At 39.2% G+C, this 24,085-nt stretch overlaps 1 protein-coding gene across 1 annotated transcript in view; it reads left to right on the top strand.

The window, feature by feature from the left end:
• Positions 1-601: 601 nt before the first annotated feature.
• Positions 602-24,085, top strand: part of camta1a (calmodulin binding transcription activator 1a) — a 529,164-nt gene continuing 505,680 nt past the window's right edge. Inside the window, exons 1-3 of the mRNA XM_041800377.1 lie at positions 602-623; positions 4,545-4,646; positions 20,310-20,413. Coding sequence (XP_041656311.1) covers positions 4,574-4,646; positions 20,310-20,413 — 177 coding nt within the window. The 5' untranslated portion in view covers positions 602-623; positions 4,545-4,573. The remainder of the gene's footprint in view (positions 624-4,544; positions 4,647-20,309; positions 20,414-24,085) is intronic.

Here is a 24,085-nt window from a genome sequence, read left to right on the forward strand (position 1 = left end):
GTCTTCTTTTTGCAGAGGCAGCAAATGAAGTTTAGACCTCATTTTAGTTCAGTTGAGGTATATTTCAAAGCAGAACTGATGATAGTAAAGCAGCTAATTTATTCTGTTGTTAATGCCCTTAACTATAATTTTAGATTATTTTTGTTAGTCAGGGATGATGTTTATTCGAGACTACCCAACTTTAGGCGAGGCGTCTTAAAAACAAACATAATATCCACAGTGTTAAAGCCTAATGGGCTCGCCCACAGAGTAGCTATAATGTATGTATTTTGAATAAAATCACGCGTCACTACATTTAAAAAAGGCGTCATGCCAGAACTGCAGCGCCTCTGAGCTGTTTTAAAAATTCATTGTGAAAAAAAGGTGAAAAAAAAAAAAAAAAAGAAAAAACACGGCTGGTGGTGTCAAGGTGAGGGGAGATGTGTTTTTCATCCCGGAGCCTCTCTGTCAGTCACCGCCTCACAGCCAATAGTAAGTTCGCCTCGGCCGGACCGACTCGCCGCTTGCTCCTCCAGTCCCTCCTCGTGCTGTCCTCGCCGTGCACGCGCGTGGTACCCACGGTCGTGAGGAGGAGGAGGATGTTGCGCGTGAAGGGGAAATGGCTGCCGAAAACAAGCCGGAAGGTAAGAGAAATATAATGGGATTAATTTTTACTAGTATGACCGCTGTGTGATTTTTAGAGCTGTTGTAACTCTGCGCGGAGACGCCACACGCGCGAGGACAAGTGGAGAAATTTTCGGCGTAGAAAACGGCTCCGCTATTTTTTCCCTTTCGAAGAGGCAGCTAAAACGTGGAGACATCACCTAGCCAGCTAATATTAGCTTGCATTCTAGCCAGCTACTATTCCCATCGTAGCCCACATTTAAAGCACGCCACGGGGACAAACAGTCAGCGTGGTTAAAGTGACGCGTTTTCCTTTTATTTTGCTCGGGGTTCTTGTCACACCAAACGCCATTCAAGTTGTTAACAACACGGCTAAGTTAATGACAACATGTCATTGGCTTCGACTAACTTCTTCCCCTTATTACACAGCTTTAAAAAGCGGCGTGCTTGCGATAGTTTATCTGTCAATACTCCTCTCCTCTGCTGGCGCTATTTGAAGCTTGTTTGAAGACATTTTGGTTTTAATTTAAACAGATATTTCTAAATCTTTTTGTATTTTTCGTGTAAGAGACTGTCGTTCAGTCCCCCCCCATTCGAAGCGCGACGGTTTTCTTTGGCATTCAGCGTGTAGTGTTTGCGACTCAGAAGTGATGTAATACTCCCTAAATGAGCGGATATTATGTTTTCCAATTATACAACTTGGCCTATATTTGGTGTGAGACACGGGCATGAAAACGTTGTGATGCCCGCTCCGCTTTGCAATGCCCCATCGCACTTACAATGAAATGCCATCACAGCAGAGGAAACAGGGAGGAAGGAGAAGCAACCCTGCACATTACACTACTTTTCACATAGGGATGAAATTATGACTTTTTCACCCCTGTCGTCTTTTTTTAAAACGGCTCACCAACTTAAAATGAAACGCTCTTACTTATTTACAGTTTAGTGGGATTTTATCACTGCAAGTCATGCACATATAGGACCTGTCCTTACCCAGATATGCCCATGGATTTTTTGGGTGAGTAAATAAGCAATGCATTTATGAGTTTTGACGTGCATTAGTATTAAAGGGGCTGTTTTTTCTCTGCAGATGGCAGCTTTTTTAAATAAGTGCCAACCTAGGATGAGTTATGTATTTACAATCTGTTTCAAATTTGACAAGGATGACTGTCCTTAGCTTTTCAAAACATTTAGCAACTATAAAATGGATTTAACAGACTCTCAGACTTGACCTTGTTAAATTCATGTTCCTGTGAAATTATTTTGCTGTTTTTTGGTCACACTTGTGTCATACTTTTAAGGTTAAACTGTATTTATATTTGTTTTATATTTTCTTGCCTTCCCCCCTTAAATTTGTGGTACATCTATTGATTGGTATTAGCATGCCAGGTGTGGAAAATGAAGCACCTTTGACTTTAAAATTGGCAACATAGTTTGAGAAAAACAGGCATATGTTTAGGGCTGTTGAAAATATATGTTTCCGGCCCTGAAACTCAGTCAAAGTGTGATGTCAGTCCTCTCAAATATGCATCTTTCTTGATGTTGAATTACCTTTAAGTTTCAAAAGAGTGTGAACAAATTGCTTCTGTCCATGTGAGGGGAAAAGATAAAAGACCTCAGTTGTTTGGATGTCAGTGTGCCAACCACCAACCCGAGTCCCACCAGGGGGTGCTATTGAGCTACACAATCTCACTTCCTATATGAAGGATGTGTCTGTGACTATGACCAAAAAAATGAAGACATCTGCTTTTATGATAGTAATGACTTCACTGTGGTGTAAAGTCCTAACGTATCCATCTGCATAGCTGAACTCAACAAATAGGCTCACATGTGGATGTCTCTCCAACGCTGGGAGCTCTCCCTTGAAAAACCCTGACTTGAAAGTCCCATTGCTGAGCAGGTTAAGTTATTTTCAGTGTTCCTGTGAGGCCGGTCAGTGGAAAAAAAAGGAGGAGGAGGAGCAAAGGGACCATAGAAAGAGAGAGAGAGGGAGGAAGAGTGCTTCATACTTTCATGTAAATGTGATGTCGTCTTGTGCAAACCCGACCCTTAAAGCTTTTTACACAGAGCTGTCATGCTGAATCTTCCCCCCTGCCACTAGTTTTTGTTACTTCTGCTTGTAGAATACTATCAAACATGCTTTTTAAATGTACATCACCACTACAAGACATTTCCTTGGCAGCTACTGAGTGAGCCAAACAGCCTTTCCGTAACCTTTTTGTCCTTGTGGTATGCGGGCAGTGCTGATCTCTCCGAGTTGTTTGGCAGGTCTTATGATGGCCCATAACAACTGAGGGTTACATCTTGTGTTAAACCCAGGGGCCATGACCCAGTCTCACTCAGTGGTGTAATGTTTACATCCCGGGGTATTTCTACCCAGCCTAAATGATTGTCAGGGCCCTTGAGGGTGTTTTTTTCCCCTTCACACTCATAAAAAGCACTCTGGATCTGTTACTTTAAGTACAAGACCTGGAGGGTGCTGGAAAGACAGGCTTGATACGTCTTACGCTGAGACTGCTCATGATAACACTGCAGCTAGTGGTCCTGTGAGTCTACAAATATCGCTGTACCAGAGACAGATTTGTAGATTTTTGCAAGCAGGAGCTGCAGCATTAACACTTTTGTGATGCTGGGATTCAACAAAAAAAAGGAAATTGTGTTAAAGTTAAATCTCTGAGGTGGAAATTAGATTAGGTTTTTGCAGGATTAGTAGAATATATAGCATGTTAAAATTGGGTAAATGCAAAGCCTGTGATGCAGGGATAGTTTACATGCATATAAAACTCATGCAGGTGGCTGAAAAAGATCCCAAACAACAAACTTTGGTTACAAAACAAGCAGTCAAAGGTTGCTTTCCAAACGCCGGTAGCCCCTGCTGTGCCAGGAGAACTATTTCCCCTTTTATTTTTCAAGCGTGTGCAGCTTAAAAAGTTTCATGATGTTATCATTTCACTCAAAGTTCAGGGTGAAGCAGCAGCAAAACATCAAGTAAGCACGCAGTCAGCCATTAACTTACAAAAGTGCTTGGGCAGCATTGGTATAAATATTTCTCGGCTGTTTTGTAAAGGAGGAATTTAACCTCCTCGTGTTGTCGGACGACTAGCTCTCCTAGTTTTGTGTTGAATCAGGCTCGGCTTTTATTTATTTATTTATTTATTTTCACCCTACAGCTTTTTAATTGAATCCTTGAGGTGTGGATGGATGGGACCCAGGTCTGGTTTTGTGGTTGCTGAGACGTAGCGCTCCTGTAATGCACCTTTACTGACTGATTTGCACGGCTTCCTCTGACTTGATTGTATTGATTTATTTGGTTTACAGCTGATACAAAAGGGACTGTTATTGACCCATATCAAAGTGGGCCAGGTGTGCGTTGACCCTTGCAGTTTTCTCATATATCAAGAGATTAAAACACGGCAAAAACTCAAATTTAAGCAGGTGTATTTCTCTTAATTTCTTGTCAAAATATCTCATACACTCATGAGAATATTTACCAGTGAAGTTAAGCAAAATCGGCCTAAATTGCTTGGTTTAAGTTGGAAATATCTGCCAATGGGACAAGCAAATTTGACTTTGACTACCTATAAGTAGCAATGCAGACCTTATTTAGTGCTATTAAGATGTTAATCTTGACTTTTGTTATGAATCTGGCTTAGAATAAGTGTAATAACAAATTGTGACTTGAAAAGGACAAATAAACTTGTGTATTTTTGAGTTTTTGCAGTGTAGTTTATTTATTCAGCTTTCTATCATTGTATTTTATTACCCTGGGTATTTTCACATGCATCATATTTTGTTTAACAGCTCCTGTGTGTTTAAATGTGTTTCTATATACTGTCCAGCCTCTGTTGATATTGTTGCATGGGGAGTTTGCTGAGTTATCTCAGGCTTGGAGAATGCTTCTTTTCCTCGATTTTCTCTACTTTTCTCTTTGCCTCCTGAAGGACTGAAGAAAGTTCGTAATCCGGATCGAATGTACAGATCAGCAGTGTGTTATGCTGGCCACGGTCCACCTAAGAGTATCAGTGATGACACAGAGACGAACAGTAAGAGTCAGTTATTAATACTGCATTGCTGCTCTGAGAGAGGCCACTAGCTGGCCAATCTATTATTCATCCATCGATTCATTTATTTACTTCTTGATTTCATCTGTCCCCCCTCCCTGTGTCCCACTCCCTTCCTTCTTTTATTCTCCTCCAACACAACACCTCCTGCGGGCTGCTCTGTTGATTGAAGTGTCTGCTTTACGGGATCATGCTGTCAATAGCTGAAGTGTTGTCGTTAACTAAGAGTGATTGTTTCAGGTTGAGGCCAGGGGATCAGGACCTGAGCAGACCCTCAGAGAGAAAGCTTACATTTTGAGCCATCAATTATAGCCTCTGTACTTGTCTTTTTTTGCTGCTTTTTCTGAAACCAGAATTTGATGGCGGGGGCAATATGGCTCTTAAATCTTGCAAAATTAAATAGTGTATGACACAAAATATGCAGAGAAAGTTGTACCCTTTGAGATTTTCCCCTTCAAATGCATTAATCTCTGCCTTTGCCTCCCTCTCATTACATTTTTTCTCTATGAGAACTGTCGACTAGGACCAAGAACAAAGACAAAACAACATCATAGCTGACTTTTAAAACCAGCTTCTGTGGGAATAGCTTCAGTGCACTTAGCAGTCTGTGTACAAGTGCTATTTTCTGTCACAACCCAAACAAAGATCAGTCAGAAATATAGGTCAAACTCTTGATTTTGTTTGAGGGGGATTTTTTTTGTTTCATTCCTCTTTTAGCCTCCGTCTGCCTGCACCCATTGAAAAAAGTGTCCTCTGTAAAGCAGATTGTTTCTCAGCAGAAAGGAGCCCTTTCAGTGTTAATAAATACGCCCGTCTCTCCACTGCTGGAAGACTGTTGATCTAGACTCGAGACTGGGTAATTAAGTGTGCTCATGTTTTGTCATTTCTAAATAGAGAGTCTGAAATCACCCCCTAACCTCTTGTTAGACTCCTCACTTGGTGTTTGTCACAGAGAGAACTCTTCTGCACCAAATATTTTTAAAAGAGAGGATTTGTTTTAGAGATTTAATAGCAGGGGATCGCTTGTGCAGATCAATGAAAACAGGGATGCAGACTGTAAAAAGGGACATTGTTGATAGACTTCCCCTCATGTGTGACAGCTCTGACTGACAACACATTTTGCCAGTCTTGCTTTTTTCCCTCCTGTTATTGCGTGGTATTACAGTATCCTGTACCCGTGTCAGACAGCCTGTTTAATGCGTTCAGCCTGGAGCTTTCTCTTGCCTCGCCGGGACACTCTGTAGCGAAATACAGCCGCTCAAAAACGGCAGGTAAAACCATTGATCTGAGCAATCGTCTGAGTAATTGTGGGAGTAGTTATGACACAGAAGGAAGGGCTTTGTTTGTGTGCATGTGTAAGCGAAAAAGGCAGAAAGAAGTGGAAGAGAAACAGGAGCCAGAGAGAGGGAGTGAGGAGGAGAGACCTCACCTCTGCTCTCCTTGAGATGGGATTTTTATGGATGGCTGAGCTCGGTGAGGGCTGAGAACACATAAAGAGTCATTTTCAGTTTGTTGCAGGCAGTTAACCGTGTGTGCATGTTTGTTGAACTTCCAGTAATAGGCCTGGGCTTTTTTTTTTTCAGCTGTTTGACTTTTTGACAGTCTTCCCTTATTATGCTTTACTGTAATAACCACATGGAGCAAAGTGAGTCCGGGGTGTAGCTGTTAAAAGGAAGTAAACAAAGAATACTTCAACCTTGTCTCCTAAAAATGTATATGACTTAACTGATTTCCTAATTATGGTCTGGTGACAACTTAATCTCTGCAAGGATTATAGGCACAGATAAAGTTTTTGGAGTGAATTAAACACTTTATTTTGCAGCTTGCTGGCTTGCATGCAGGCTGGTTAGTAGAATTTTGTCAAGAAAACCTCTAAAGATTTAGGTTTTGCTTGGATCTTAATAAAAAAAACACAAATTTCTTAAGTCACTGCTGACTATTTTTGAATAAAAGTAACTATAAATAATGCTGTTGTCACCTAGAGTGGAAAGTGTAATGCAAGATTGTCTATTGTGGCAGAAAGCAAATGAAAGAAGCTGTCAGTAGACATTACAATGATGCGTGCAATATCAGCCTTTTTTGCAACAAGCCAGGCAGGTTAAATGACAATACATCACCATTAGTTTAATAGGAAAGATAATTGGTTTGGCATTGTTTGCCAGAACTGTTTCATATTAGTTTTACACAGAAGTGTGATCATACTGCATGAGAGAAAATACCCAACTTTAATTCACATTTCTTGCTGCAATGCGAGTCTTTTTAAATGTTTCTCACTTGGAGGGAAAACACCTTTTGCATCTTTTACAACAGCTGCTCTGAGAGCTGCAGGTCAAACACTCCTCCTTTTGTTGCTGTAGTTTTGCTGTAGCATAGCAACACCACAGTGAAGTTCAGGAGGACTTTTTGTTGCTCGTGGGCGGTTGGTAATTTCACTGTATGGTAGAGTGTTATCGAACAGGCTATAGGCCAAATGATAAAGATAATTGGTTTCCCAGTCCTGCACTAACACATGGCTATTTTAAGTCGACGCCTCTACACGTCCCCATCAGGAGCCTTCAGGCTGTGGGGATGCCGGCCCTTGGACTGTGGGCCAGTCGTTGCTATTACTGCTGGGGAAATTTGACACCGCTTTTATTGTACTGTGTTGTAATAAAGCTCAGCTCAGGATCTCCCACATGAGACTCTGGTCTAATCAAATGCTCCATTCACTAGGAGCCCAAATACCTCCAGTCTCTCTTGTATAAGCAATCTAAAATTAATAGTCGTGATAATCAAGATATGTGCAGACTTAATAGTATTTTGAGAGTTTAAAGCACCTTGAAAGGAGGGATTTAGACTCTAATGTAAAGGATACATACTGCCAAAAGCAGCATATTACACCATCGCATACAGAAATTGCCTTTTTAGTTTCTCTTTGCAAAAGACACTCTATTTAATTGATGGCATAATGCATTTTTGAATGATTTATGTTTGCTTTAAGAAAGTTAAATGAGCCAACAAGTCATGACATGTGGCTGCAAATGATAATGTACAGGCCTTACTAAATCACTGTAAAGGTCTTAATATTAAAGCTACAGAAGGTTTACAGCATACACAAGTCCAACAACATTTCATTATGTGTGTTAAAAAAAATATACAGTATCTGTTTTTCTAATCACTGATATCAGTGATTCCCACAGAATGATGCTATACTTGAGTGGTAAGGGTGGCAGACGGGGTCATCCCACCCCTACCTTATTTAGTAGTTTGTTTTTGGGTGTTTTTTGCTCTTTTGGTCGTATCCGTCATCAGTATACAGCATAAAAACACTCAGATAACATTACGGAAATGTTAGATTTCATATTCTGTTTTTGGGGGGGGGGGGGGGGTAGAGCTTCCGGAGGCCCAGCCAAATGGGGGCACATGGAGGTTAATCTGTGATAACCATATTTTATTTTTTAACCTGAATAATAACAACTCTTATCAAAGAAACAAAAAAGAAATATTTAATTATACTGGAGTACAATATAGCCTTTTTCAAAATGTAAAACCCTTTTCTGAAAACAGAAATATCTTTTTTTTCCTATAATGTTAACAACATTAACTAAAACATTGGGCAAGTAATGACAGATTTTATAACTAAGTCATGATCTGCTAAAACGTTATGTTGCCAGAGAATAAAGCAGAAGTAACGGAAGTAACTTCAAGTGAAAAAAAGAAGTAATTTCCAAAAGAAAATCAAAGCAAAAAATGGGTTAAAAGTGGCAAAAACTGGCAGATAAAAAGTTAGGAAAAGTGGTATACAGAGTAATAATCATGGGCTGAAAGCTGCAAGGGTTAAGGAGGGCAAAAATGGGCATAAGAATGTTGAAAAGTGGTTAAAAAGTGGCAAAAAATGGTTGAAAGACGCAAAAATGCGTAAAAGGGAATATGGCAAAAAAAATGGATGGTTACAGTGTTGAAAAGGGGCTAAAAACTGCCATTTGAACATCAGAACCCAATAATAGCATGACAAACATTTGAGGTAAATCACAACTAGTGAGGGCCATTCACTGGGTTTTTCAGGGGTCCAGTCTATTCTGTAGGCAGGTCTGCTGATATATACACAGACCTGTCTTTATAGTAAAGAACACCAGGTGTCTTATGTGCAAAGAGAGGCTGAGCCAAGCAGAGATGAAGGAGGAGTGTGGAAGTAGACAGTCTGGTAGCTGTTTATTGTGTGGCAGCCTACGTAGCCGCCTTCCCCTGATGGTACAGTTGTACATTTTACTGATATTTAAGGCTAATATCATATTTATCCTGCCGACATTTATGCCAGATTTATCGGCTGTGAATATCAGCAGAAATGGTCACATTTGACTTTATAAACTATCATCATGCTGATAATCCCTATTCTTAGTCATCGCAGAGTGATTGCTTAAAGTACAGGATAATATCAAAAATGTTAAAACGACAGCATTCAAAGCTTTATTCTTAGCATGTGATGTTGGTCCTCAAATGATGCACTCAACAGAGGGATGTACTTGTTGGCACCTCTCTCTTGTGCTTTGATGATAATAACATTTGGATTTTAAAAGAAAAAAGGAGAAGAAAAAGGTCAACAAATATACCTGGGTGGCCAGCCATAGTGTGGTCTATATGTGTGAAATGCTGAATTGTACTGAAAAGAACCGGAGCAAAAAAGTCCATCTTTTTGAAAAGGCATGTGCATTAATAATTCGAAGTCAACACCTACACATGGTCTAAATTGCACAGAATGTTAGAGCCAATATTTTGCGTGACAAAGACAGTATGCAGGAGCTTGTTTGCAGTTTTTTGTTACTTAAAATGAAAAATTAGCCAAACCTGGGACTTACATTTTTGTTGCTATGGTATTAAAACAGGTATGTATTTTATTTAATGCTCACTAGAATCATACTGCAGATGGTGTCATAACTCTAGCAACATACTTCTGCTGGTTAAAACAGCCCTCCCTTTCTCTTCACCTTCACTCCTCCTTCTTCCATGCCTCACGACCCGACTGATCTCTCTTAATTGACATCATGTCATCGGTTCATCGCTGCACCGCGGCTGTCTGAGTCCATCTCAGCTCCACATTTGACCACCTTCTCTTTTGTATACTTTCTTTATCTCGTTCATCTGCCAACATCTTACAAGTGCTTTCATCACGTTAACCTGCTGCTGCACCTGTGCCTTTGGTCTGCTCTTTAAGTCCACTCTGACACTGGTCTGGTTTGATATCTCGCCTCCTATAGATCTCATTATAACTTAGAGCATGTCACATCCCACACACTCCAGCTGAATGTTCGAGTCCAGATACTCTTTATGTTTCTCATCATGTCCGTGCTATAATTTTACATTGTTTTGAGGAGATTGCATGCTTTCTTTCAAATCCCCTGCTGATGCAAATACAATGATTTGAATATAAGACATGATTTTACACTGTTTCTATGACTGCATAAGAGTATGAGTGTTATTTTCTATACAATACAAGGATTAAGTGTTTAGAAGTCTGTTGCTTCTTCAAAAGTAGCAGACGCCATTAGTAAGTTGAAGGACTGTGCTCTGCGGTTTAAATGAACAGACTTATCTTCTTGTAAAGCAAATTTTCAGTATGCAAAATAGGCAATTATTCTGTTAAAGTGATGGACTGGTGACTATCATGAGGACAGAACTTTTGACGCATCTTCTGGGCAGTTTTTTTATGTGTGTATCATTTACTTCCCTTCAGAACTTGTTGCTTGGCTTTATTTTATGTGCAACAGAGGAAGCAGAGTGGTCCCTTTCCTTGTAGCTTTAAATTTCTCACCCCACTTTCTGAAATATGTCTGAGCTAAGCTCATTTGGCTAACAGAGCTAATTTTGGAGCTAAACTCTTAGGGGCATTTTTGGTCCAGCCCAGTGGATGGCCGTCATCCAACCTAATGATAACAGACATTGCCATGGGCCTAATTCAGTTTCACAGCACTTCTTACTGGACGGAGATGAGAGCCAAATGTTTATCCACAAGTCTGCCTGTTCCTCTGTGATTCAGCCCCCTCATGTTTCAGGTAGAGCTGCAAAAAGCACAGATACTGTTACACTGCTCCTCGCATCCTTAAGCCATATTAGCCACTGAACTGTTGCGGAAAATGCATTCAAACTGTTACTTTGGATATGCACCGCCAGCAGCGATTTGTTGAATGATCTATAGCCAAAACATTAGCTTGCAATTTCTCCACAATGTGGGCACAGATTAAAAAGAAAAACTGTCACTCCCAGAGCGCTCTGAGACAGAGACGGAAGAGAGAGGGTTTTGCGTTCAGGGCTCAGATATTGATTAAAGATTTGTTTTTGTCAGCCTTTCCAGTCTCATGACCCTCGCTCTCGTCTCTAGGGTGGGGCTGGAGCAAGCTAGCATGACAGATACCCTTAAATTCGGCCCAAGTGTTTGCTTAGCAGCCAGGATCAGTGATAATCCAAACATCAGCACACAGAAATATATATCTTTATCCCCGTTTGACAGAGGAGGGTGTGAATTATAAAGGTGCATGCACAGACTGCTTCATTTCTGCACCAAAACGACCCTTGATGGCGACATGAAAGCTGCAGACCTGTAGCCTTGAGTTGAATTGAGCCCCTCTCCTTGTTTAGCCTTTTGTATGTGAGCTCGCTCATCAAGACGGAGAATGTAATTGGCTCCAGCGTGCCAGCTCAGCTCAGCACATCCTCTCATGTAACAAGCTCTGGTATCAGCCTGTCTTGCACTTTAGTGTTTTACAACCAAATAGTAGTTTTCTGTGTATCCCTTTCTTGGCTAATGCACAAGCAGTCATTAAGCCGGCTGTTTGGACTCCAAAATACATATTAAAGCTTACAAGAGAATCCACGGGAAATGCAAAGAAGTGCAGTTCCTCTTTGGCTTTGATTAGCCTTAAAAAAAGAGCTACATTTACATTTTCAAAGCCAATTTTTTTGCAGGTAATTTGTTGTTTATGCACTGATTAAATTAGACAGTTTTATTAGGAAGAGCTTTTCTGTATTCTGTAAACCTTTTCCAAAAATTGTATCCAAGCTATTCCCCTGCCGGTTGTTTCCAAGTGATGCACATGATGTGGATTTCCATGCCACAGTGGACAGATCTTAAATTACTGAGAAATACTTCTTTGGATTGCTCACAGTGCTGGAAGGGGCCACAGATATACAGCAGCTGAAACATTATTAGCGTAGATAAATAGCCACGTCGCTAAAAGAACAAAACCGTTCAGAGTTATGAGAGTGAAAAGAAACCTCAGCACTCGACAACATTCATGTTGAGTCCAACCTTTGTGCGCTTAGAGAGGCTTGTAAGTAATGTTCTCATGGTAAAACAAGGCTTCTCTTCAGTCCGAGGAGGCCAGTCCCACATCTGAAACATGTGCTTCATACTGCGCTCTGTTTGAAACAAGATGGCAGTTAGCCCTGAAGTAGAGTCATTCATATGTGAGCTACATAACACAGGAACTCTGCATAATCTGACATGTGCCATAGGCTTGAAAAACCTCTAATGCATATGAACTAGGGATGTGCTGATTCCCTCAACTCACAATATGGTATTTTATCACTGTGCTGGGTTCACAGTACAACTTTTCAATGACTATTCAGACACTCTGATGGGACGCATTTCAAGGCAGCATATTGCAGCTATCATCCTAAAGCAGAAGAGCGAAATTAACATCAGTTTTATTATTTTCATTGATAATATCCAAACATAATAGGCCTAAACACGATTTCTCCCACCAAAAGAAAAAATATGAGTAAAATTAATCATTAAATTTGTCATCTTTGAGCAGAAAGAAGTGTGAGTTTATCTGTTAGAAAATTCACACCAGCCAGTCTAAAAAGATAACAACTATGTTGCCGTAAAACATGTCAGATAGATTCAAATGAACAGTGATTTCTCTATTTTGCCGCTACACCTCAGTGGTACAACTTTATTTGGCCATCCACACGCCAGCCGTACACATCATTGAAGACAGACTGCAGAAGACCTACAAGCAAAGAAGTATTACCAGGCATGAAATGTTTTAATCTTTAGTTTTTATTATAAGTAAATTATACACTTCAACATGTAGTAGAATATTTTTGACCCTTTTATGAAGTGCATTACTAACAGGTCTTACTTTGAACTTTTAGTGTCAGAAATTGACACTGGATCTGATTTTTGCCAACAGGGAAATAGAAAAATGAGTAGTTGACAGTTTTTGTGGTAATATTTTATTCATGAATTTTGGAGTAGAAATACATGCTTAAATTATTGATTTTGTGTAAGACTTAACTTGTTTTTCTACTAGTAAAGAACAGAAAGATTCATTTGAACACTAAAGATTGTTTAGCCAAACTGTAACACTTAAAGGCAATATTATATTAAATATTTATTGGCCAGAATGAGTTGATGGATATACGTTCAATATGTTGAACATTTGTAAATCTTGTGCACTCAGTGACTGTCTGCAATCCATGATTTATAGACGTCAACAAACTCTTGGCATGTTCCCTTGAGATGCTTTGCCAGGCCTGTACTGCAGCCATATTCATTTCTTGCTTGTTTTTGGGCCTTTTTGCCTTCAGTCTGGTCTCCAGCTAGTGAAACACATGCTTGGTTGAATCGGGGTCAGGTGACAGACTTGGCTCATCGCTGAGATTCCACTTTTTGAAAACAAAATGTCTTAGTAGCCTTTTTCTGCATGTGTCAGAGAGTTATGCCTTATTAAAGCAGTACTATTAAAGGGGATGCACTCTATTAACCATTGTATACTGAGAGTCAGCACTTTGAGCCAGAAGTTCAAAGATAAATCATACAACCCATATTTTCGGGTTGGTATTATTACCCATATTATCACAGATATGAAAGCTTATTTTACTGAACATTTAAAGCAGAAAAAAGCAATGCTCAGGGTGTTTCCAAAATGGTGTGTCAATCACAAATTGGCCAGTGGGGCGTGCTTCAGATATAAAGTTTGCACAACTCTGTTTTGTCTGTAGGACATAAGGAACATAGCACAGTTTGTTGACAGTGTTAAAGAATCTAATGTTTTCTTTGCAGAGATGCACCAGTTGTGAATATCAGGGCTGATATCTTACTTATTTTGTTGTAAGATTCCCAAAATGCAGACACTTCCCTCTCATGTGACCATGAAGAGGTCAGCTCTTCTACCTGATAAAGAAACACCAGCAGTTAGGTGTACTAGATACCAGCATTGACAACAGATAAAAATCTGCTACTGACATCTGATCTTGCCTCAGTATTTGCTAAGGTTGAACGATATCTGCAATACATCGGTATCAGCAGATTTTGACATAAAAAGTTTATTATTTTATCTGCGGATATGAACGATTCTGCCACTACTCACAACCAATGTATTTGCTGTCAATATTGTGAAAAGATGAAGCAACGGGCTATCTCAAAATTGTTATCCATGAATTGCACATTATCCCTAAATCAGAACATCTCACTCCCACAGGTTGGTGTTGACTAACTCAGCAAATAACTTCACTCATGGCGCAATAAGTATCTAACATCAAAAACAACAATAATCCAACAGAAACATGAGCAAAGGAAGCCCAGCAAGCATCACTGTACAACAGGCAACATCTAAACACATCTAAACAGAGTGGAGTTAAAATCCTGTTAGATTTAGGCAAAAATCAAATATTGTGCATCCCTTTTATTTAGATAGAATCAATGTACGCTTCAGAGAGAAAGGGATCACACTTTATATTGACTGTCATACTGGTTATAGTTGAATTTTTAGCTACTGAAACTGATGCTGATCTCAAATATCATATAGGTCAGGCTCTACTTTATACAGTAGCTTTCTTTTTATATAAAATCCAAGGCACAGCACAAAGTTCTCCCTGCTCTGGAGGTTTGTGATTAAGCTCATTTGCATATCAGATTTTAAAATACATGATGCTGCAGGGGGGTTTCATACTGTGAGGGAATTTGCAGGAGGTGGAGGAGGAGACCTGAGGCGAAGGTTGTGTGAGGTGAAGAGGCAAGGTGCATGCTGGGGTTTTGAGGTCAAATCCGAACAGCTATGATACATTTTCAAGATCTGGAGTAACTTGAGTTTTCCTCATTGAGAAGAAATTCCATGAATTGCCAAGGATCATACAAAATAGTTACCTATAACTCCTGTAATCTGCACAATCTTCCTAAAAATGAATATATGGAGGGAAGAGGATTAAACCTTAAGTTGCTAGGGATCTATAGCTGCATTATTTAAGAGGGATGGGGTTGTTTGATTAATTTCTGAGAGGATGCAACAGTGTTAGATTATAAAAACCTCTGTATGAAAGAGGCTGCTGAAGTAATTGGCTTGTTAACATATATAGTGATAGCTCATCAGCTTATAAAACAGGTGAAAAGTTCTACTATTTATAGTGTAAGTTCTGAGCCAATTAAAACCTATGCTTGGTGTGAAAGTATTTTAAGTGCTTATCTGTCACAACTGTCTGCTGTAGCCTCTTATGAGAATCACTTCAAAGCAGAGTTTTGCACTTTTACACTCAGTATGTTTACATGCACATTAGTAATCTGATCAGTCCTCCAGTTTTGGCCGTAACCTGATTTCAGAGGCGTCCATGAAAGGTTAGAGGATTAAGAGAAACCCAGTTAACACCTTGTTAGTCCTGCAGGGTTTACACAGGTTGCTCTGTTGCTTTGGGGGGTTGTTAGCTGACAAATACAAGTCTGGCATTTCAAAGTTAAATGCATGTTGCAGCCGGGTCCCTTTTTCATGTGCACAGCATACTGAGCTGGGATGTGTTTCGCATAGCAAAGGAGTGTGAGGCAGACAGAGTTGTCGAGCATATAATACTTTGTACTCAGAGATTTTGTGCAATGACCGGTGTAATTATAAGGTTGTGAAATTATTAAAACCAAGTGAGAGATCTTTTTGCATTTGTCAAGATCCTCTCCGCCGCATATTCTAATCCTGAGTGTTTTTGCCTGCCGGCAGATTGAGCAGACATGTCCTCCTACGGTAGATTTCTATCTCATCTCTCTCGGTGAGAAAATCCTTAACATACTTGAGGCATATTCCAATTCAGCTCTGTCTCAATGGTGTCATAGCAGGCTGTGCCAGAGGGCAACACTGAATCCTGAATAATCTGTGCTGAGACAGATTGCCATATGTATCTGCTGCTTCTGCTGTCTGTCGGTTGCAATAAGAAAATCTTCAGAGCACATTTTGTAGGATAGGAGGCAGCCATGTATACGTGCAAGGGAGCCTGTGTGCCTATGTGTAGATCCGCTGTGAAATTTATTTGTGAGTGGGTTTCAATATTGAAGGACTTTGCTCTTCTTGACCCTTTTAGTGAACGATAACAAACCAGGACTCCAAACTTTTTCATTTGGGTTCAAAAGCACATCATTTACATGCAGACAATAACACATTTATAGTGTAGATGTTTTGTTCAACTTCTGAAGACAGTAGTTATTTCCTCCTATATAGGCTTTACATTTTCACTCTATGTTCAATAAGTGTTTGCTCTGAATTACATCTACTAGGGTTGTCTTAACTTTCAATGCTTTAATAGTTTTTAAACAGTACACTCTATTTTAATTAGCTACACTATTAAAAATCTTTCAAAAAAAAAACTACAGCTATATGATAAAACAGGTGCATAGGAGAGGACCTAGTCCATCAAAAAATCACTAGCTAATTCCTATAGACTATCTAAATTGCACAAAATGTTGCTCCTGTATTTTAGGAATTCAGACACTGCCATGTAGACGCTTACATGGCAGGAGAGATACCATGATCAGAAAGGTGGTTAACCTATGGTGAGGTGCAGCTATGTGACTCCCCCAAATATGGAAACCAGTGCATAATCGTGGGGGATTATGTCTACACTCTTCCTGGAAAAAAAGAAAAAAACAAAATTTCCTTCAGGATCAGTAAAGTTTCTATCTAATCTAATCACAATGTAGCAGTTTGGGGCCCGGTCTACTGTTTTTGTTGCCATTACATCCAAACAGTCCATGCTGTGGGCAGATTGAGGAGGGAAAGATCACTCTTAATACCTGACAAAATTACCTTTAAGCCTGGCAAGGCAATCATGAAGAATTTTGGTTTGATTTCCCATCTTTTACCCAAAGTCATCAAAGATTTTATTATCTGATGTTTCTAAAGATTAGGGCTGACCACACTACAGGATTTTTAGCTCCATTGATCCTGAGTGAAGGCTCGTCAACAACGATCGTCAGACTAATCTTCAAATGTGTCATAGCAACACGATTATTTTACTACTCCAAATTGTACCGCAGCATCCCAGACCTCAAATTGTAGATATCAAACACGCTTGATATTTATGATTCTATGTCATAATGCCTTCAATAGAATGCCCATAACAACTAATGAGAGGAGACCATGTAGCGGCACAAGCAAGACGTTGCATCCTTTCACCGCTCTCAAACGTACTGTTCCTTCCTTCCAGGCAGGATTTCATCCATACTCTTTCCTAGTATTATCATTTTTTTCTGCAACTAGGGCAGCCTGTGGTGAAGGGTCAGTCAGCTGAAGATGTTTATAGTCATCACGCGAGATTCTGTGAAATCCCGTGTGTGGGCAATCTTTATTGTGAGGTCATCGGCAGGTGTGTGGTCTCCAGTAGTCTGAGTCGTCTGCAGGGGTTTTCAAACTTTTTAGCCCGCAACCCCCAATATAAAGGTGCCATGGACTGTGAACCTGGAGCATAGTTGAACACAGCCATGCAAATTCAGGAATAGTCATGTGCAAACTTGCATGTCAGGGATTTTTTCAAACATTACTTTGATTTCAGCAAATCTCACCAAATGATCATGTTTTTTATTTTACATTTTAACTAATGTTGTACATGTATTTTTTTGTATAAAAATGGGTAAATATGCAATTGAAGTTATTTAACAATATTCTTTGTATTTTGGAAGGCATCTGGCAACCCCTTCTCAGGGTCTCACGGCCCCCAGGGGGGTTTCAACCCCCATGTTGAGAACCACTGGTCTAGTGTGTTGGCTCAGAGGATCTTAAGATAAAAATAGTTTTATGTTTCTGGTATCCTATATTTTTGAAATTGCTTCAGATTTAAAAAACGTTAAGTGTGAGGCCGGCCTTAGTTTCCTTGCTGATCTGCTCAGGATCGTAGCGGCTCTGACTTGAGATCGTTCAGTATTTATGGTCAGAAATCCAGTTGTGTGGAGGCACACAGACAACAGCCGGGCAGGCATGAGCCGCCAACCAGGAAGCAAGTTGTTGGAAGAAGGAAGCACAACAAACACAGCCAATGCAATGATAGTGAAGCGAGTAAAGTTGCATAGACTTCACAAATAGAGATAAACTTTTTGATTTGTGGCAACAACACGCGTGACGTGCCTTGTAAAACATACCACAATCAAAAAAACAAAGGAGAGAAGCTGGGCTGAGATTGTTACCACAGTGAATGAAGCAGGTAGCTAACAGCTGGAACGCCTTGCTTGTTTACTCTTAAGTCACGTCTGACCTTGCAAGATTTGGAGTTTTGTGAGAGAAAACTGGTTGTTGGTGAGTGAATCTGTTAGTGTGCCATGTTGCCACACACTACACACCTAAGAACAAATCTGTCATTATTTGTTGCCATGTGTGGGGTCTCTCTGTTTGAAAAAATCAACTAAGATTTCAGAAATCCTTTCATGTGTGCCAGGCTTTAGAGCCATCTGATAATTCAGCCTTTGCCTATTTTGTTTGGACGGGGGTGAATCAGGCCCAAAATCAGCCTGATCATCTTGTCTTGTGTACCCCACCTTAGCTGTCTCCCTGCTGCTCCAAAGCAGACAGAAAACCACGGCGTGCCTGATATAAAAGCACATCTGCTCATAAAAACACCTTTCTTTTTTTTTCCGTGGTACCTCTCTGATCACTCAGTTGCGGTGTGTTTCTCCGTTCTGACAGTGAAACCGCTGTGGTGCTACCTGGGAGCAGATGCTGTATGTGATTCTTAATTGGGCAAAGCGAATGGTTACAGCTACCTGTGCTGCTCATATAAAACAGAGTCTACATGCAGAATTATAGGTACAGATGGAAATGGCAAATACTACACATCTACTCCTGTGTTCCTCTGGGAGCGATGATGTTCCACCTTACACATTACACTTAGAGGCTCTGAGCCAGCTCCATCTCTGTGGACCCACTGTGTTCATTCCCATTGAATTTTCCATATGGACCTTCCTGGGCAGTAGCACTTTCCTTTTTGCTCTGATGTACAACAAGCTGCATACACTCTTTCTATATGCTCATAATCAAGTGCACTACTGGTTTATTTGTATTTCCTTTAAAGTGGTATTTTGCTTTGGTTGAACTTTTTCTCTATTTCTGTAGTCAACCATTGAACCACTACCCCAGGGATCCATAGTCAGCACTCATATTCAGGCTTTTCTCTCCCCTCTCTCCCTTAGCTTGCTTATGTTTTCCCCTTGTATCTTAACCAACCGGTGTATAAATGTTGGAGAATGCTGTTTTCTAGGAGTAATTCATTTTCAGGCTAAATTGCAGTCCAAATAAATGCCTTATTTATCCTTTAGCAAATTGTTTGCATTCAATGCACACGCATAAAACCAGATGATAGATTCATTTGCACGTGCTTGAACATTACCTGGGCTTAATCTGCATTCAATTTATGCAGTGCTATGGTTTTTAAATGCATTAAAGGTATGGCATATACAAAGGAAATTAGATGCCCTTATGCTTTGAATGAGGGACAAGAATCACCTAAACATCGGTGGTAAAAGCACAGACACAAAAGGCCAAATTGTTGTTGTTTTTTTTTTTTGTCGATATACTGGTGAAATGTTCTCTTCCTATTGGACCTCTTTATGCACCTCTTCCAAAGATTATTTCACCCAAAAATCCTACACGTCACAATTTACAAACTGTATTTTTGCATTAATACTCACTGCTCATAATAAAATCCTTCCATAAAATATGCGCATTATGTGCGCTTATCACTACAAATATTGCCACTTAAGCCTATATCTGATGTTCTGATAATAACAGCTTAAGTCTACAATAGGATTTTATCTTTGTATTATAAATTCAACATGTGTAAGTCCTCCTAAACAAATGTAATTTGTTTTCTCCTAATCCTTCTCCATATTTGAGCAGAAAAAAGCAAAAGGATGAGATGAACATTAGAATTTATCCTTGCATCTTTACTGTTTACTGTTTTATTGTTTTAATGCTTGTGAACCGAATATGAAATACAAATTTTAGATTGAAGGACATGCATTGGGCTTGATAATTGTAATTATTTCCTCGAATAATAAACCACAGTCTGGTTGCAGCACACACATTCCCATGCTAAATCCCAATACACTATAAAATCACTCAAGGGTGTTTATTGTGTCTAAATAATGAATAGACACAGCCTTTACAAGTTGACAGTGAAAAATTTCCGTTGAACTCCCCTGATAGGATGCATTTCACAGTAAAATAATTTAGCTGAGCACAAAATAAAAATGTATGCAATATTCTGTTCTTAAATTAATTTCCTAATTCAGGAGGGGATAGTTATTTTCCTGTCAGCGTTTTGCTGCAGAGAGACTGATAGGCTGATAAAGAGGGAGACGAGCGAGTCAATAAAGTATCAGAGCCACGCTAAATATTCTGTTGTGTCTCGCTCTTGTTGCAGATGAACATGGACATTTGAAAATATACCTGCCCAAGAAGCTGCTTGAATGTCTACCAAAATGCACCTCGCTGCCAAAAGAGAGACACCGGTGGAACACCAATGAGGTAAGACCACTGCTCACTATGTCATACCACCTCTCAATCAATCAATCTGTCTCTTTCCATACGTTTTTTTTTTTCAGTACTCTCTTTCAAAACAACATTACGCTTTCACTTCAGGGTTTGCAGGTCCTGATCCGTGAAATACCACTGCTGTAACACTTTAAAGTATTGAAATAGGTCACAATAAACACTTGCATTTTATGTCAAATCACTTTTTTATAAATCCAGGTCTTGCAGAAGTTTGTGCTTTTACCTTTAACACTATAAAGCTTTACATGAGGGTTTAAAAGTTTCTAATCCACCAACATCACTAATGAATGAAACTGTGAAACTGTTACTTAGCAATAAGTCAAACATGGTTCTGGAAGTAAAATTCCCATCCATTTTCCTCCTTAAGGTGTTCAAAAACTAGCCATCATGTCAGAATTATCAGCGTTAGACTTAGCATGAGCTACCCGAGTATGAAATGATGATATGTGCTCCTTTAGAAGACAAAACATTGTAAGATATTAACCTCCTTTAAGAATAAACATGGTTTATTTGCAGTCTTAGACAAAAGTACTTCAGTACCCACAACCCTAGAGTGTCACAGCAACATTTCTGATTGGTGGAGCCTACCCATGGAAATGTCAAACCCGGCCTGTAAACACAACTGTAGGCTTTCATGATGACAATACATGCCGCTGTTGAATAAAGTTTCTACTACGATATGTTAGGAAATGATCATTTAAGGTCTTCACACTTCAAAGAAAAAAATGTACAACGAAGGTACATGTATGGTTGGAAAGTTTGAAAAAACTATCATTAACAATATTTCATCTTTTTAAATAGATGTACATGGTATTTTTTGCCATTTTTCTATTTTCAAAAGCCATCTTTGTGCCTAATCAAATGCTTTATAATCACAACATTCACGTACCTGGTTGGTTTGGTTCTTGGATTAAGATGTTGATATAAGGATTTTGAAAAATATCGATGGAGGAATTTTATGGCAAATTTACTTCTGGAACCTGTTGGTTTTGAAAAAATTGGCGAGCGTTGTTGAGCTCTATTAGGCAGGGTTGCTATGATACCAGAAATTTTAACTTTAGCATAAGACAGTTGAAGTCAATTATCGATACCTGTTTTGATACCATTGTAACCAAAATAGAAATACCAAGCTCCAATTACACCGAGATTTCTTCTTTTCAGTTATTAAAACTTTACAGGCAAACTCTTACACATTGTCTGAACTGTACAAACATGTTTGCAATATTTTAGTCTTGAAAAATTGCAGACATGATTGTACAATGTAAGGCCGGCTCAGACTACACAAATTCAATCAAAGTTTGGCCCAACGCAGCTCAACGTTAATCCTTGGGTCCAGTTATGAGCGTTGAGAATCAGTACGGTCTTGTAGTATGACATAATTTGCATCCAAGACGCCCCAAAACCACGACTCGGCAAGACTAGCATGTCAGAAATGACTAGCATGAGCAAATGCTCTTCTACTGATGCCTACCAGCAGGAGAGCATTTGCTCTTTATCTTTATATCATTTACAAGAGTCCCTACTTTTTCTCCCTCTGGGGAAGTAATATGTACAATTTGTTTTCTTTACATTATCACTTGCATACCTATAGTCCTATCAAGTTAGTTAATTAATAGTTAATTTATAGTTAGTTAATTTTGTCGACTAAAACTATATCCAAAACTATTAGTGGACAGCCTTTTTTTCCATGACTAAAACTAGACTAAAACTAACAAAAATAGATCTGTGATGAATAAGACAGACAAAAACTAAGTTTAGTTTTCGTCAACTAAAACTAGACTAAAACTAAAAAGGATAGAAATGACTAAAATGTGACTAAAACTAAAATGCATTTCATTTAAAGACTAAAACTAAGACTAAAATTAAAAATAGATGCCAAAATTAACACTGCTCCTATCTGAGGGAGAGACAGTCCATAAGGCCCTCCTCTTCATACATACGTAATTGTCATCTGTAATTGGACCCATAATTATTTCTTGTTTGTTGTTTTCTGCTTGTAAGAGCAAGAGACCTCTACAATCACAAAGAGCACTTCTGTTATAGAGTGATTGACACTCTTTGACCCACCCCCCAACAACCTGTGAACTTGCACAAAGGCATGGAGACAGGGGTGACATCAGCATACGATGAGCAGAAAAAGTGACGGTTGAAACGGACTGTTTGACACTGAAGTCATTGTTAGTGTGTGCGGTGGATTAGTTCTTTCCTTTGCTACCTTTAAACATGACTACCTGGGCTTTGCATGAGGAGTCCTGTTTAACATTTACCTTCCAACACTGTTGATCAGTAAGACCTTACATGTTGTAATTGGCTTAAAACTTGTGATATCGAAAAGTGTCAAAGTATTGAAAATTGTTAAACAGCTCAACCAGATTATCATAAAACTGTAAAAGTTTTTACTCTGATACTTTTACATGCATTACGTTTTGTATATAAAACATTAGTTGCAGCTCCAGACACATTTTACAGCAAAAATTCTAAATATGTAGTTTTGACCCCAAAACTTCTACTGTTTTTTGAATCCCTGTGAGATGATTCATTCCTGGGTTTTGCATGGATGATCTGACCTTGAGCTGGCACACCATATTCTAGTCTATTCTAGCCATAGTCTATTAAAATAAGACCCCCAGTAACTAAAATCTAAACTCCACTATGTCTTCATTAAAACTGAGACAGGTGTAAAATAGCTGTTAAATGTTGTGGTTCATGTTTATTGTTGACTCATTTTTCAAGTAAACCTCACTTTGGCACAAATCAAAGGCTAGTGTCAACTGCATGTTGATTCTTATTCAAAAATCTTCCCCGCTTCCTTATTTAGCAAGCATGGTGAGGGCCTCTCAATGTAAACAGTGTTTAACATGGGCGCTGTGAAAGCTCAAGGTGTCTCGCATTTCATATTTGCATCACATTTAGGGAGATAAACACACCACTTTACGATTTCTCTCTTGAAAGTCAAATTCAGCATTGCTTTAGAAAGAACATGGCATGAGGCTGTACGCTTTTGTTTCTCTTTTTCCTTTCCTGAATGCCAGACTCTTTTAATGTGTTTATATACTAACTTAAATGAACATTTGTCTTGTTTGATGTTTGTGGAGTTGCAAACATAATTAAGAATATGTTTCAGATTGGAATAATCAGTCTGGGAAAATAACAGGATTAGTTTCTGGTTCTTAAAGCCAAATCTTCTACAGGCATGTGGGAGAGCATCTATTTATTCTATAATCTGAATAGTTAGTTTTTAAAGAAAAAGGAGGAGAAATCAGAGTAATTACTCAGGTTGACACATTGCAGTTGGTTTCTTGGTTAGTTAGTTGATAAACTCTGGTCTGACCAAAATCTCATTGCCTAGACAACTGCAGGAAGAGAGAGGGAGTGCACAGCAGTGGTTGATCACAGAATAATGACTATGGCTTTAATTCAAGCCCCAAACCATGTAGTGTGTGGCCACCAAAGCCCCTTCAGCGTTTCATTGGTGTTAATGTTAAAATCTCTTAATACAGATAGAGAGCAGAGGAGAAAGACAGCAACGTCTCTTGGTCCCCAAAAGTTTTCTCTTTCATTTAAACATGCAGACTTGTTTCACTTTATCTCAGTATGTTTATACAGCACTGTGCAGAACTTTTAGGCATGTTTGGAGCAAAAATT

Source organism: Cheilinus undulatus, linkage group 11 (genome assembly GCF_018320785.1).
Source record: "Cheilinus undulatus linkage group 11, ASM1832078v1, whole genome shotgun sequence".
Lineage (NCBI taxonomy): Eukaryota > Metazoa > Chordata > Actinopteri > Labriformes > Labridae > Cheilinus > Cheilinus undulatus.